Below are 14,148 nucleotides of genomic sequence, written 5' to 3' on the forward strand. Positions count from 1 at the left end.
CTATTTCCATGACAGTGACAGCAACGCCGACCGCGGCAAAAGATGAGATGGAGGACACATCAGGCGTGAAGACATAATTAGCCACTGAGAGTCTTCATGACATCTTGGTTGCTTAGTATAACCGATGGGGATCATTTTGTGGGAGGAAATCATGTCTGTTCTGCTTGTACACGGAGGTGGGAAGGCTGAGCTCTCTGCTTGCTGTAGACAAACTGTTTAAATGCTTGTTCATTGAAAACCATTCACCCAGGAGACTTTTGAACTCTGGGCAGATATTTAAAACAATCAATACAGATTTGTATTCCGTAAATAATCATTAAACAAAAAATAAACATTTCGCTGTTCATATGTCTGTGTAAAATCTGCTGACAGGGAGATTGAGCAACGGGACCAGCTTATCACTCTGCTGTCACACCACAATGTGCTGGGAAACAATAAATAGGAGATAGACAGACAGGTTTATGCAAAGCCACCATTTTAGGAAAATACCATACCAACTGTGAAATGTGGTGATGGAAATGTTCTTGTTCAGGGTGGCTTTGCTGCTTCAGGGCCTAATCATCCTGCAATCATTGAACCTGCTTTAAATTATGTCTGAAAGATGAAGCCAAATTTTACCAATAAAGACGAGAAGCACGCTAGCAAATCCAGCAAGGAATGACGCCGCATATAAGAAATGTGGGGTTATGGACTGGCCCTGTCCTGATTTGAATTGCGATGAAATATTGTGAGAAAATATGAAATGTACAGTTCATGGAAGAAAACCCACTAACTTCTTGCAATTCTGCAGGGGGAGTAAAATACTTAGAGGGTGGTGGGTTATGTAAAATCTAAGTATTTGCTTCTGTCCACAATCTAATACTGGAGTGATAGAAAATTCAAAACTCTCTGTTAGTTTATCTGCCTCATTTTTAGCATTTTTCTATACTTGTATCTGTGTATATATTCTGCATACTCCCTCCACTTCCAACCTTTTATTGCTTTTCTACGTCATAATGAAGGAAGAATCTCCCAAACCCCAAAACACATTATCTCCATGTATAGAATGTATAATAAAAGGATTGTTCAATACAAAATTAATTTCATTGTCAAAATTGTATTTAAAAAAAAATCAATTGGACCAAACAATAATTTTGATCTGAATCTGAAAAGACTTTTCAGCCCCGGTAAAAATGTGACTGAATTCATCTAATTTTATTTTTTTCCCCCGACGATCAATTTATTTAGCGAAACAATATTTGGAAATACCGGGGATCTATGTATAAGGGATTGAATATTGGTTATGGTCAGCGTTAGGCTAATTTGGCAATAAACCCGCTAATCCAGCACTTATTTTCTTTATTACTTTTTGTTTGTCTAACAAATGATTGCAGACATTTTCTTTGCCTTCAGGCCATGTGGAATTCAAAAGGTAGAAAATTAGATCCCAAACTAGACAAATGCATTGGATTTAAACATAATTACACGTCGTCACTTTTGACAAACTCCGGCTCCCGTGTAGTCATTACGGGATAATAAGTGACACGAGTGAACCCCGCCTAAAACTGGTTTGTAATCCCGGTGTCGTCTCTTCCATCAAACAAGCTTCGCGCACGCAGCGTTCGCTCAACAAGAGAGCTGAGCTGACATATACAGTCACATTCGCGTTGGGGTTTTCTACAGAAGCAAACAATTTTATTCACAGGCTGAAAATGAAATTTTCTGGCAGATTACCTTGTCAATTTATTTCCCATGTTACACACGCAGTCGCTGCCATGTAGAGGCGCTGCGTAAATTTGCCGCAAGGAAATTCTGGAGGGAATCGGGAATTGTGGTAATTGTTTCTTATGATGGGGAGCTGATGGCGCGTGCGGCATGGTGTACAAACATTGTAATCCCAAAGTCTATTTCCCTGTGTATGATCTGGGGATCTTCATATCCGCAGCACATGACAAATCGGCATTTGGTGCATTGTGACAAATAATTAATCTTAAAGCTCAGGTCTGCCCAGACTTGGAAGTAAGTTAGTATTAATATATGCTGGGTTATGTCTTCATCCAACTGCCCCACCTGGAAGGCTTGGCTAAGGCAATGAGCCAGGGAAGGGTGGGATGGGTAAGTGTTAGGGGTCAGATATTGGGTAGGTTAAGATGGCACTTGACAGGGTTGTTAAGGTTGGTCACTATGAAGGGGGTCAATTAAGGTTAGACTCCTAAATAAGGGGTTAAATTAGGAACCAAGAAGGAGGGTAAGGTTAGGCACTAGGCACCGGGAGGGGAGTGGCGGGGGTAATAAGCTATGGGCAAAAGGAAGGATGGGGTTAAGCTTGGGCATGGGGAAGCAGGATGGGGTTTCAGCACTGGAGACCACGATAGAGGTAGGTCATTTCATCAGCACTCCAAGACTTACCAATCACTGGTTTATCACTGTAAAATATATGCTCTCCTAACCCTGTTTTCTCTGTGACAACCAAGAGAGAGGAGTGATGGCTCAGAGTAATTTTGAAGAACGAAAGGTCTTTTGATCATTCAGCACCAAGGCTGAGCCATTTGTTCCACCTAAAAACTCATGAAGAGGATAAAGTCTGCTGCTGGCAGCTGGAAGTGTGAGAAATGACCTGGGATTGGGTTCGGTAATATCCTTGAGCTTTTTGTCATTTTTAGTGTATTAATAAGTTTGCTGTGGGGAGGAACTGGTAGACATCTGACAATCTGCAATTGTGCGAGGACCATGACAGCATGAGGGAGAATAATATGTAATCCTTCACCGATACCACCAAAGGGGTGAAACTATGACAGGTTAATCCAATATTCAGGCTGTGACGCGGTTCAGTCCTCTAAAGTTGCATGCTTTAATGCAACTCCATAAGCTCATCTTACATTGGAAGGTGGCTCACCAGGCCCTTTTGGTATCCACCATGTCCTCCAAGTGCCAAGAGGTACCAAGAAGTCCTCCAACTAAAGTTCCATAATGCAAAATCTTCCACAGAGCAGCTGCCATGATGAAGCTCTATGCAAATATTGGTAAAGCTTTCACGGTAAAGCTTTATCCAATCACCTTCTGCAGCTTTCTGTTGGCCACCAAAATTACCAGGGTGCCTCAATGGCCTACAGAATTACGTGGAGAGAAATCTTCACCCTGAAAGTTGTACCAAGTATTTGCATATTACTCTACTACGAGTTTTGATGTTTCGGGACTTAATGGTTCTAGGACCACTTAATATATAATAGAAAAGTTAAGGTACTTCTACCTGCTGTCCGGTTTAGATATACATTGGAAACCACACAAAAACTAGAAAACAGAAAAACTAAAATTATTCTTTTTATTATAGCTCTGGACCAGTAGAAATCAGTTACCATTGAAGCTTTCATCTGATATCACATAAGCCCACTTGCAATTATCGGCCTCAGTTGAACCTCGGTGGAGTTCCTCTACAAGGTCCGAGCTGTATCTCTAATTACAACCTCCAGTCTCAGATGTTGGCCTAAAAAATGCCTACGCATTCCAGATTTTGTCAATCCTATCCAGCATTAAATATTTAACACTCCCCTGTAGTTAATTTGCCTAATTTCCCTCCATAAATTGGCAGGAAATCCGCTTTAGTAAACCGGTTTCCATTGTTCACTTCTAAGCCCCAGATCTCTAAGCTTGACACCTTCCCAGTCTGCAAACTCCACAAGAAGAATTTCTGCGTAAGCCGTACTTCCGATAGAGATTAATTAGGGTTTTTATACTTTAATTGGTAACTCAGAGACCAGAACAGAGGTTTAGCTTGGGTTGGAGATGATTCACTTGACAATGAAATGCGTAAGTCAGCGCTCCCATTATGGCTACGATTCTGTCTTTGCTGTAACACACCGGCCCTGAGCCTTCCATCTGTGGCTATTCATTAAAGTTTAACGACGGCCAGTTGGTCGTTTCTTGCTAGTCTAATTAGCCAGATAAAACGCCAATTTGTTTCCATCCCTTGGAACATGGACGTCTCTTATTAATGGCAGCTGAAAAGGCAAATATGGACATTTATTCATTTATTTGAAGAAAGCCTGCACTTTCTTGTAATGGTCAGTTAATTAGGGAAAGGAAAAGGATTTCTATGGGGAATTTTTTTTTAGTCTGCCCTCCAGCCTTCCCTCCAGAAACAGTTGTGCAGACTTCTATCTTGGACTAGACTGTAATTGCTTACTTTGATTTCACTGCACACTGTGAACGTGTTACAATGTGCATTAGAAGTTGCAGCAAGTCAGAGAGAGGCCGCATTATTTTCTGGGTGGAGGACACCCAGCATCATATAGCCCTTTCCTGCCCAGCATTCCTGTCCTTGGCTTCCCCCTCCATTCATCTGATTTCAGTACTTACAATCAGAGGCAAAGCATTACATGTAGTTGTTACTTAGGGTGGTCTGCATGTGAATACAACCTGCATCAATACGCCTACTCCTCCAGACCAACATTCACAATAAAATTGCATGACTCCCCTGGGTCAGCCTACCCAAACACAGAGACTGATTATTGGAATTGCTGGACCTAAAATTAGGTATGTAATGTAATTTTCCATGATAAGTAATAGCACAATCAGAAGTTTTCTAGTGTATATGCAGTGTGGGATCAGTCATCAATGTCACGGCTGCCTTGGTCTTCTATTATCACCAGATTTGGTGATTTTGGTAATACTGTGCCATGCACTGTTCTGCTTGCTGGAAGGGAAGCGGTTTCTGAGGATCTGCAGTGCACGAACCCCCCTGCTTCTGTTTTATTCATTTTGTGGATTTGAGCTTCTTTCACCACCCCTGCTGCGTTTAACCCAAATATTTAACTTTAACCCTCTCTGCCTTTCTTGGGAACATCTTCCACATTTCAGATCCTCTTGACAGCTCAGCTGAAGGCATTAATCTAGATATGCATCTCCCTTTACAAGTCAGACATCGTGGTCAAAAATACAAATCAACCAGACAGCACAAACAGAAGGGTGACACCTCATTCTACATTATTAGAGAATATAGCGGTGTCACCTCCCTGCCCCAAGTCTTCTGATTGGACAATCAAGAAGCTGCAACTCTCTTATTGTCAGAATATATGAATCTAATAGGGCCAGTCTGGCCGTCAGTGCTGCCCTTCCTCCCCCAGCTAAATCAGGTACTTATGTTTGTTGTATGAAAAATGCACTTGATTAGGAATTTCACAACTGATTTTTATATTTTTTATTTTTATAATTTTTGTGTGCATTGTTTATTGTAAAAAATAAAAAGAACCAATGCGATTGCCTCATGGAACCAGGAAGGAATTTTTTCCCCTGTTGAAGCAAATTGTACCAGGGTTTTTTTTTTGCCTACCTCTGGACCAACTATGTCTTATAGGATATTATATCTGGGATATGTTTTTCCTTCCCTAGTGGTTGAATTTGATGGACTACAATGTAACTATGACTTCATACTACTCTCACAGAGCCATGGCAGCAACCTGCCATTACACACGGCCCATATTGACTTATCGGCGAACTTAACCTACAGTCTACATACAGGAACAAGCGCTGGGCTCCAGGGGCTCATCAATCCCCCTAAAGTAAGGCTTCTAGTAAAGGGGCTCCAGGGGTTCATCACTCCCCTTAAATTAAGGCTTTTGGTAAAGGAAATGGAGAACATACAAATTCTAAGTATGAGGTCTAGCATCTCTCCAGGATTGATCTCCTGCAGCAGTCTGGTTTTGGGGCCGATCAGTGCTCCATCAATGATATCGGAGTAGCTAAAATTCACCCCAGAGAGATCACAGAGCACCTGTTGGGAGTCAGCACACAGACAGAAGGTATACCACACGTTGGGATATATTGCAGAGCTAACCCCACTATGTCCAGCCAATAACATATCCCAGAATATCATCATACTATTTATCTATGACAAGGAATATTCTCACTATCGGCTATTTAATGTCTGCGGGGTACTAAGAAACGAACAGGATAAAGTTCAGAGTTTGCAAAAAACTTCAATATACCTTAACTCCTTCAATACACCTAAGTCCAGGAATAAAGCTCCCTCCCTTTATAAATGTTACAGCTAAAACTTCTTCACTTATTTGTCAATTTTCCATCTGGAAAAGAAAGCCAGTATTTCTCTCTGTTACAATTCATTCAGATCTCGGATAAATTCTCATATAGTTATCTATTTTATACATCTCCTCTCGATGCAACCCCTCCATATGTTATCCTAGACATACACAATGCCATTTTCTGTCAGTGCAGGTCTGTGAAAATCAAATCTTTTTATTTACTTTAAACACACCGTAATAAAATCATTTCACTCCTTCCACACAGATAACATGAATAGTGGAGGAGGGTGCAATGCTTGAAGCTAGGGACCTCTAATATTACATCAAGAACTGAATGAACGTCGGCTTTATTGATTATTACACCCATGAAGGATATCTATTGATCTGTGTGCAGCACTTTATTGGTGAGTACATATGTACACTGGTACCGACCTTTTCCATCTGCTATATATATGTATTCCATGTAAATGGTTATTGGTATATATCTTCTCCTACCCTCCAGGGTCTGTTAGATCTATTCGTCCCTGTGGTGATTGCTTTGGGAAGAAGAGGGGAGTTCTCCCGCCTTTGGAGCTGAGATATTGGAAGTATCTATGCTTTGCTGTGTGATTTACCTCCCGGATATAAACGAGTAATTATGATGTTGTGCTCCTTCATGTTTGTGCTTAGACAATACACTGGCTTCCTCTCCTGAAAGGCGAAACGCGTCAACACGTGAGCTTGTAACATAAGAAGTATATTTCATACAACAATAACACATGTTAACTTCTGACAACAGTTCAGCTCTCAATGTAAACCTTTGGTTGTTCGGTCTTCAAGCATTGTTTCCCTCCTCCACTATTTATATTGTCCATGAGGGTGAAGTGAAATGCTTTTATTATGGTGTAGTTTAAAATTAAAAATAAAACTAATTTTAGTTAAGTGCATAGTATTCTTTGAATGACAAACATTTGTACCTTTACATTTCTGCATGCCTATTGGCCATTTAGAGGAAGTTGTGGCCCTCATGAGATGTGGTCCTTATTGTCAACTGGGTCCATGTTCTCACTATACTAAGAATTCCTTTTCCACCAATATTACTTGCGATTGATATACCAATAAACAAATTATTCTTTTGCAGTGGGCTACAAGCACTTTGTGCCATCCACTTGTTCAATGATCAATCCGTATTACCATAATTCATTATGATTGCTAATCGAACAAAGGCATTACCCGATTAAATCTCCATTCTGCCCAAATATCAATAGAAACAATTGATAGAAAAACACTTTTTTGATTGATTCAGTCATTTGAAAACATTGCAGATTGTATGCATAGCAGTGAGTTTTTCACCTAGTCGGGGGTCTTCCTTCATGCAGTAGAAGCTGAACAAATTGTTATGGAGAAGCCATTAGCTATTGGGACAGTACTGGATGACTTCTCCATAGAAGTGAATGGGTATTTGATTTTTTCGTGTAGGGTTAGAAGCCCTGGAGTGTAAGCTGTACAGTTTGCAGTCCCATAAGACTGTGGATAGGTATATATAAGTATAATGCTAGGGGGTGAATGCAAAGGATAACTTTACAAAACACAGCAAATTTGCTTTACAAAATCTCACAGTTCTCCACACTGTCCGGACCTACAAGATCCCACAGATCCAGTACCACATCCAGTCAAAGCTTACAGCACTGTGATCCTGGCACGGAGACCAGTCAGTACGGCCAGGTTAGCGACCTCACTGTCCTCCAATACAGTTCAGCCGGACAGCTTGGTCACTGACCCACACTTATTACTGACAAGGCAATAAAATAGCATCCTCTGCCTTCTCTCCTGAATTGTAAGATGCTTGGGGCATTTTAAACCTGTGTTGAGCCCCAGTGTTGTGCCATGGCTCATTCACAGTCCAATCCCTCTCAAAGGAAAAGGATTGGCTGGGAACCATTTTTCATGCACATGGCTGCAGAAGATCATGGCAAACCTAGAATGGGTCTGGTCCAGGTTAAAAAGTTTTGCCAACGAATAGCAAATGAAAATTTTAAGAAATTGATTCCAGGTTTGCTGGATCACCCAGGTTCCAGTTCTGGAGAGCAGACCCATTGCAGGAATAAATCTAATGCTAGGTCTGCTTTAATGCCAGAAGATAATGGCTGGCATTACCCATCCATATATGTATATAGAAGCTTTCAAAAGAAGAATTAGTCTTCACAAAGTGCAAAAAGTGTCCTTGATCAGCAAATCACTCATTGTGGGCGAATCACAACCCCCTCCCGGTATCGAAGCATCAATCGTACGCACAATTCACACATCAGCGAGATTACCCCATCCACTCCGGCCCTCCTACGATGTGGAGTTAATAGCTGTAATGACGGTCACACAATGAGCCGGGGCATTAATGGCAGTAAAAGCACTTATTCTGCTTTGTAACGGTAACGAGGTCTCCCTCTCCTGATCGAGGAGATGAGAGCGAAATTACCTGCGCCTAGCACTTGTGTCATCAATTTCCATATGTCATTGTACTAACCATGTTAATCTCGTATTATATACGGCGGTAATAATAGCCCACACCGATTCTAAACATTATTAGATGATATTCCGCCGCCGCTTGTTGCTGTAATTTCCCTACACATAATTACACTGTGACGGCGCACAATACACAGAGCGCGGCGCAGCCTCTCCGCGTAATGACACGGATCTATTTTCAGCCCCCAGAGACTCACTCCGCAGCTCATTATTGAGAATTCACTATCCCGGATCCGTATCATCATCATTATCCTTATTTGGGGTTCGGTGGGGGCAAAACTTTTATGTTTCATTTACAATAAACTGAGCGCTCTTTAAATCTACAATGATTCTATTAACAGGATGCCGTTAGTAAATGAAATATCTGCGGCTCGTTCTCTGCAGAATAAAATAAAAGGGGAATGAAATGTTCTGCCGCTCACTGACAAGAAGGGTGCAGGATTTGGAATTTGGGGGATTTGCATGGCCACAGCTCCTCTTCAGCTGAACCAGGATAAGAGAAATCGTACATTTCTTTCTTTAAAATATATATTGATATTTTGTGTTGTATTTATGAACCAGGTTTAGGCTTGTTTTTCCCTCCTTTTCTTCCTCCTATGCTCAGCAGCTGAAGATCACACACATGTGCCGTACGTCATCTGTCATTGGACAGTTCAGTCCCAAATCTCCATGCAAGCCCCTGATGCAGGCAGTGTCTGCTGCATTGTATTTCTACCTGTTTTATTGTTATTAATAAACAGGATTTATATAGTGCCAACATATTATGCAGCGCTGTACATTGAAAAGGGGTTACAAATGACAGACAGATACAGACAGTGACACAGGAGGAGTGGAGGACGCTCTCCAGAAGAGCTTACAATCTACCGGTTTTGCTTACAAACATTAATCTGGTATAGAGAGCAGCAGCTACAGAAAGAAGGATCCCCATGGACACATTCAGCACTTTCACACCAATGCATTTGAACACACATTGTATAAACTGTCCCAGGTCACATCCATGGAATGCTTATGTGTTCAATGTTTGCTTTTTATTGCTTTCATGTGTATTATGGGGACTTGGAGGACGATTGAGGCATAAGTAGAAGCACAACCATTCCCCTGCTTACAATTGCATAAAAACATGTGAATCTTTCATTTATGTGAGACTAGTGTGTTCACCAAGACAAATTTCCTAATTTCTTCCACAGGGCAGGAGCAGTAATAGAACATGTTGTAGCAGGAAGGGTTACCTCACCTCTTAGATTGTAAGCTCTTCTGGGCAGGGTCCTCTCCTCCTCCCGTGTCACCGTCTGTGTCAGTCTGTCATTTACAACCATTATTTAATGTACAGCACTGCGTAATATGTTGGTGCTATAAATACTGTTTATTAAAAGTAATACTCATTTAAGGGTTAGGAGCTTTGGATTTGTATTGCTAGCTTCTTTGGCAGGATCTCATTCCCAATATGGTCACCAGGACAGGATATAAAGTGAAATCTCCCCAAATATTATGCAGAGGTAAATAAAACCCAGATAGAAGTTTTGGGCTGTAGATTTTAACATGTATGCAAACCATAAATCAATTCAGTACGTTCAGTATGATGCCTCACTCTATTTGCAACAGAATAACAAAAAATATTTGCTTAGGAAAAGTTTCCTTACTGAAGATCCTGCCAGTGACAGCACTTTCTTTTGCAAGGTGACAACACAAAGCCACCTCCTTGCAAATCTCATCTTGCAGCAGGCGCTTCTTCAGCCGGCCATTGGGCTCCCAGCCAGGACTATCAGCGTACAAGCCAAGATAACAATACTTCTGTTGGTTGCAATGAGGCAACGTCAGTTTAGAACAGAAGTGCTGTTACTGGTAGGATCTCCCTGCCGAAGAGACTTTGGGCCCCTGTTGGCTGAGGAGGGTCTGGGGCCCGCATGCTGAAGCACACTTTGCATCTCCTTATGTCTGCCCCTGAACTCAAGCAATGACTACATCTGGTGATCTGAGAGGCACCCAAAACTAAAGTACCATTCTGATTTCATCATTACTGCAGAGGTCCTAAATCAGATTCAGCAATCTCGGGGTTAACCCTCCTGTGAGATTTGGTGTATATGAAATAATAAAGCCGGCTGTGCAGAATGCAATCAGCCACAATCAGTCACCTTGGTTCTGTGCAACGCCGTGCACCTGCCTGCTGCTCGGCCGTCTGATTGATAATTTAATTAACTTCTCAATCACGGTGCTGGATTCAGAAGAAGAATCCCTGCGGGGAATGGAGAGAGGTGAGAGATGGGAGAATGGGGAACGTTTGACTGGAGGTGCCAGGTAACTATCTGTTGTTAAAAGGTCAATTCCCCTAAAACTAGGCGAGCTGGAATCACAGGGGCATTTACCCTGGCATAAGAAGTGCCTACGTACCATGTAATGGGTAAGAGTAATGCTTCCAGGTGTGTATCACCTCTCACCAAGATCACAGCAACCCCCATCCTGCCCTCATCTGCTTCCCTGCCCAAGAGGATGGGGACATCTTTGTTTAGGCATCATTCCGGGTCACCTCAGAGATGGCACAACCAAGGTATTCCTTTCTAAAGTCCTCTTCTCTCTTTTGTGCTTCCTTAAAATTGAGTCTGGACAAAATCACAGAGGTGGAAGATGGGCAGTGCCAGCATGGACAACCCGATTTGCATCCAAACCTTCATGTGCAGAACTCTTCATATCTCAGCACTGGCCAGCTCACAAAAACATCAGATACAAAACATTTTAATATTCATTCATGATGCATGTTAGAAATAAGGTACACACTGCACATCGCACAATACAAATTCAACTCATTGACTGCTACCCTGCAATATAACGCACACAGCGACTCATTTCACAAACAGCATGCGCTTCTTCAGGACCCAAATCACTTACTATGGTGTCCACATTGTTACCTCTATCAAACTGACCGGAAACCTTAAACATAGTTTCATCTGTGTATTCCGAGGTTTGCCATTGACCACAAAGTATAAGCTAGTTTATGTGGAAGAGAGAACTTAGCATAAGCTAGTATTGCCAGTTTACATGCAACAGACGAAATAGTCATTATAATATAGATCAGCCTTCTCTTTAATGTGGGAGAACCCCAAAATGACTTTCAGGTCTTAGGGAACGCCTGCTATAATTATTATATATCCGCAGCTCACAGTACATAAGTGGGATGAATGTCTCCTTTATAACCATAAAATTAATTGGTGAATGACCTGGGAGGTCCAAATTATTGCTCCAGCAACCTCTGGAGAAACCCTGTTTTAGAAAGACTGATATGGAGTATATAAAAGGGGAATCAGGAACACATGGAGGATAGGGACACAGAAAAACCCATTGTGGGTAGGAAGAGAAGTGACAGTGACATTGTAATACAATCAGGGCAGTGACATGATACAGACGAATCTCACAACAGGAAGCCGTTACAATATATCTGCAGCAGGTGGACGGAAAATGAGCCGTCCTAACAAAACAGTGATCAGGGAACCCCCGACAATCATTACAGCTCCTGGTACATTGGTGTAATGGTCAGTGGGAATAATGCCTTTCGTATGGGTAGTCAATGGGAAGAATTCTCCTTTCACAGATTGCTAAAAACATTATTGGTGTCAGTGGTCCTATCTGAGGAATAGAAATTGCTCTCTTGTCAAGGAACCCCTGGATTAGCAGACAGAAATATCTCTTATTTTATTCAGGTGCAGAAAGTGAAGATCTACTTACCATTATTACTGTTATCGTCTACAAGGACGATCTCCTTCAGAAGCTCGGGGGGCGTCCGGTCGATTGCAGAATGGATGGACCTGAGAATGACGGACAGAGCCTCATTGACAAATATAAAGATGATGCTGACCTGGGGGAGCTGCTCCGGGTAGGAGAGGTTTTTACACCTGCAAAATAAAGGACGAGATTCTTCAATTATATTCTATGGTCAGCATTCTCTTCTATGTTATTTCCTTATTTGTGTAAAATATATTTTATCAGCAAGAAGTCACATCTGCACAGCAAAAACATTGTAAGAGAAGCATGTGTACAAGAAAACTGATGTATTGCAATGCATTCCAAAGTACATTACAGATCTCATGTCTTCGTGTCATAATTCTATGAATGTTATCTATTTGTATGATGGTAAAATGGCCAGAAATATGGAAAACTAATGGGGGGCAGTGTACAGGTGGAAGAAGGAAGGGACAAAGGTTAGGAAAAGATATAGGGGGTAAAGTGAGGTCTGCTGCTACTTTCATTTTTTGGTTTTCCCAGAGGAGCTATCTGAGCCTTGCAAAATATCTATAATTCTATGGGCTGGTATCAGCGTTCCTTATTGTTAGGGAAATAGAAAAGTGAACCCACGACAGCCGTCCAAACAAAGGTCCTTTGATTGTACGGCTGCCGTAGGTTCACTTTTTCATCAGACAAGAGTTCCCTAACAATAAGGAATCGTAACTACTACACTAAAGCTACTGCACTATAAAACAGTTAACAATCTTCCTTAAACCAACACTAGAGAGAAATGACATCCCTAATATATTTGTCGAGTTATTACTTCAGACATCTAAAGCATCCCAACGTCTTTGGTGATTGGTATCCCAATCATCTAATAAACCATCACTACCTGACACAATTCCAGTACTTCAAAATAGGTCTCTGTATCCCCCGAGGAAGCCCTCATGGGCGAAACGGGTTGGGATGAGACCACTGCACTCTAAAAAATTAGTGTGGAAAGACAATAATTTCATTGTGTGTATGTTAATTATCAATTTATTAGGTTTTTAAAGGTTTTGTACTTAAATTTATTATAATAAATTATAGTAATTTTATGCATAACAGACACTGACCACCAATGTAAGGAAGAGCAGACGCCAACCATAGATTTGTGCATGGAAGAAACAAGGCCACCTCTGAAGTTTACATGGAAAGATTCAAGGCAAAGGGCCCATAAATCTATAGCCACAGCCTGCAGCATTTTAAAATCTATTTATCTATAATAAAATGAGATTGTGGGAATGTTTTTTGGCCAGAGTTCTGCTTTAAGCCTTGCTGCCAGGCTGTGCTGAGTTTTATTTGCCTTTGTGTAGTCACTGCTCTCTTTCAGCACAGATCACAGCACGGAACCCTTCTAGAAGACAAATCTATGATTACCGTGCCAGTTTGTCGTTCCTCATCTCTCCCTCCTATTAATATTTATGAATTTACTCATCTCCCTCAATCTGAGCTGCTCTGTCCAACTCTGCGTTTATTTCTTTTTTTCCGTCTATTGTTCCTCTGCGAGCGGCGTTGCGAGTGTGCGGCACAGCTTGTTAAACCTCTTAATCATCTCCACACACACAGCCCAATCGTGTCAATCTGTCAGAAAGCTGAAACGTGGATTTTTCAGGACGCCGTTACATTATGAATATTAACACGGATAATCGGCTGTTAGGTCTGTACAGGCAAGCTGTTATATTTACTAAATCACCCAAAGTCTTCAATTAGATCTTCCAGTAACTTTATAAATTATCATAAATTCTGGCACATCGCATTATGCAGCAACAGTTTTACCTTTTATCATAAAAAGGTGACAAACTCCAAATCAATGACATGGGCTAGGCTGGGATGATGTCATCAGTCTGCTGCATGCAGAAGGAGGAATTTCCTTACT

General features: G+C 41.4%; 1 protein-coding gene across 1 annotated transcript in view; it reads right to left on the reverse strand.

Annotated features, from left to right (window-relative positions):
• The window catches only part of GALNT18 (polypeptide N-acetylgalactosaminyltransferase 18), a 203,506-nt gene that overhangs the window by 59,160 nt on the left and 130,198 nt on the right, over positions 1-14,148 (reverse strand). The window contains exon 3 of the mRNA XM_072422272.1: positions 12,234-12,400. Coding sequence (XP_072278373.1) covers positions 12,234-12,400 — 167 coding nt within the window. The remainder of the gene's footprint in view (positions 1-12,233; positions 12,401-14,148) is intronic.

This window comes from Pyxicephalus adspersus, chromosome 9 (assembly GCF_032062135.1).
Source record: "Pyxicephalus adspersus chromosome 9, UCB_Pads_2.0, whole genome shotgun sequence".
Classification (NCBI taxonomy): Eukaryota; Metazoa; Chordata; class Amphibia; order Anura; family Pyxicephalidae; genus Pyxicephalus; species Pyxicephalus adspersus.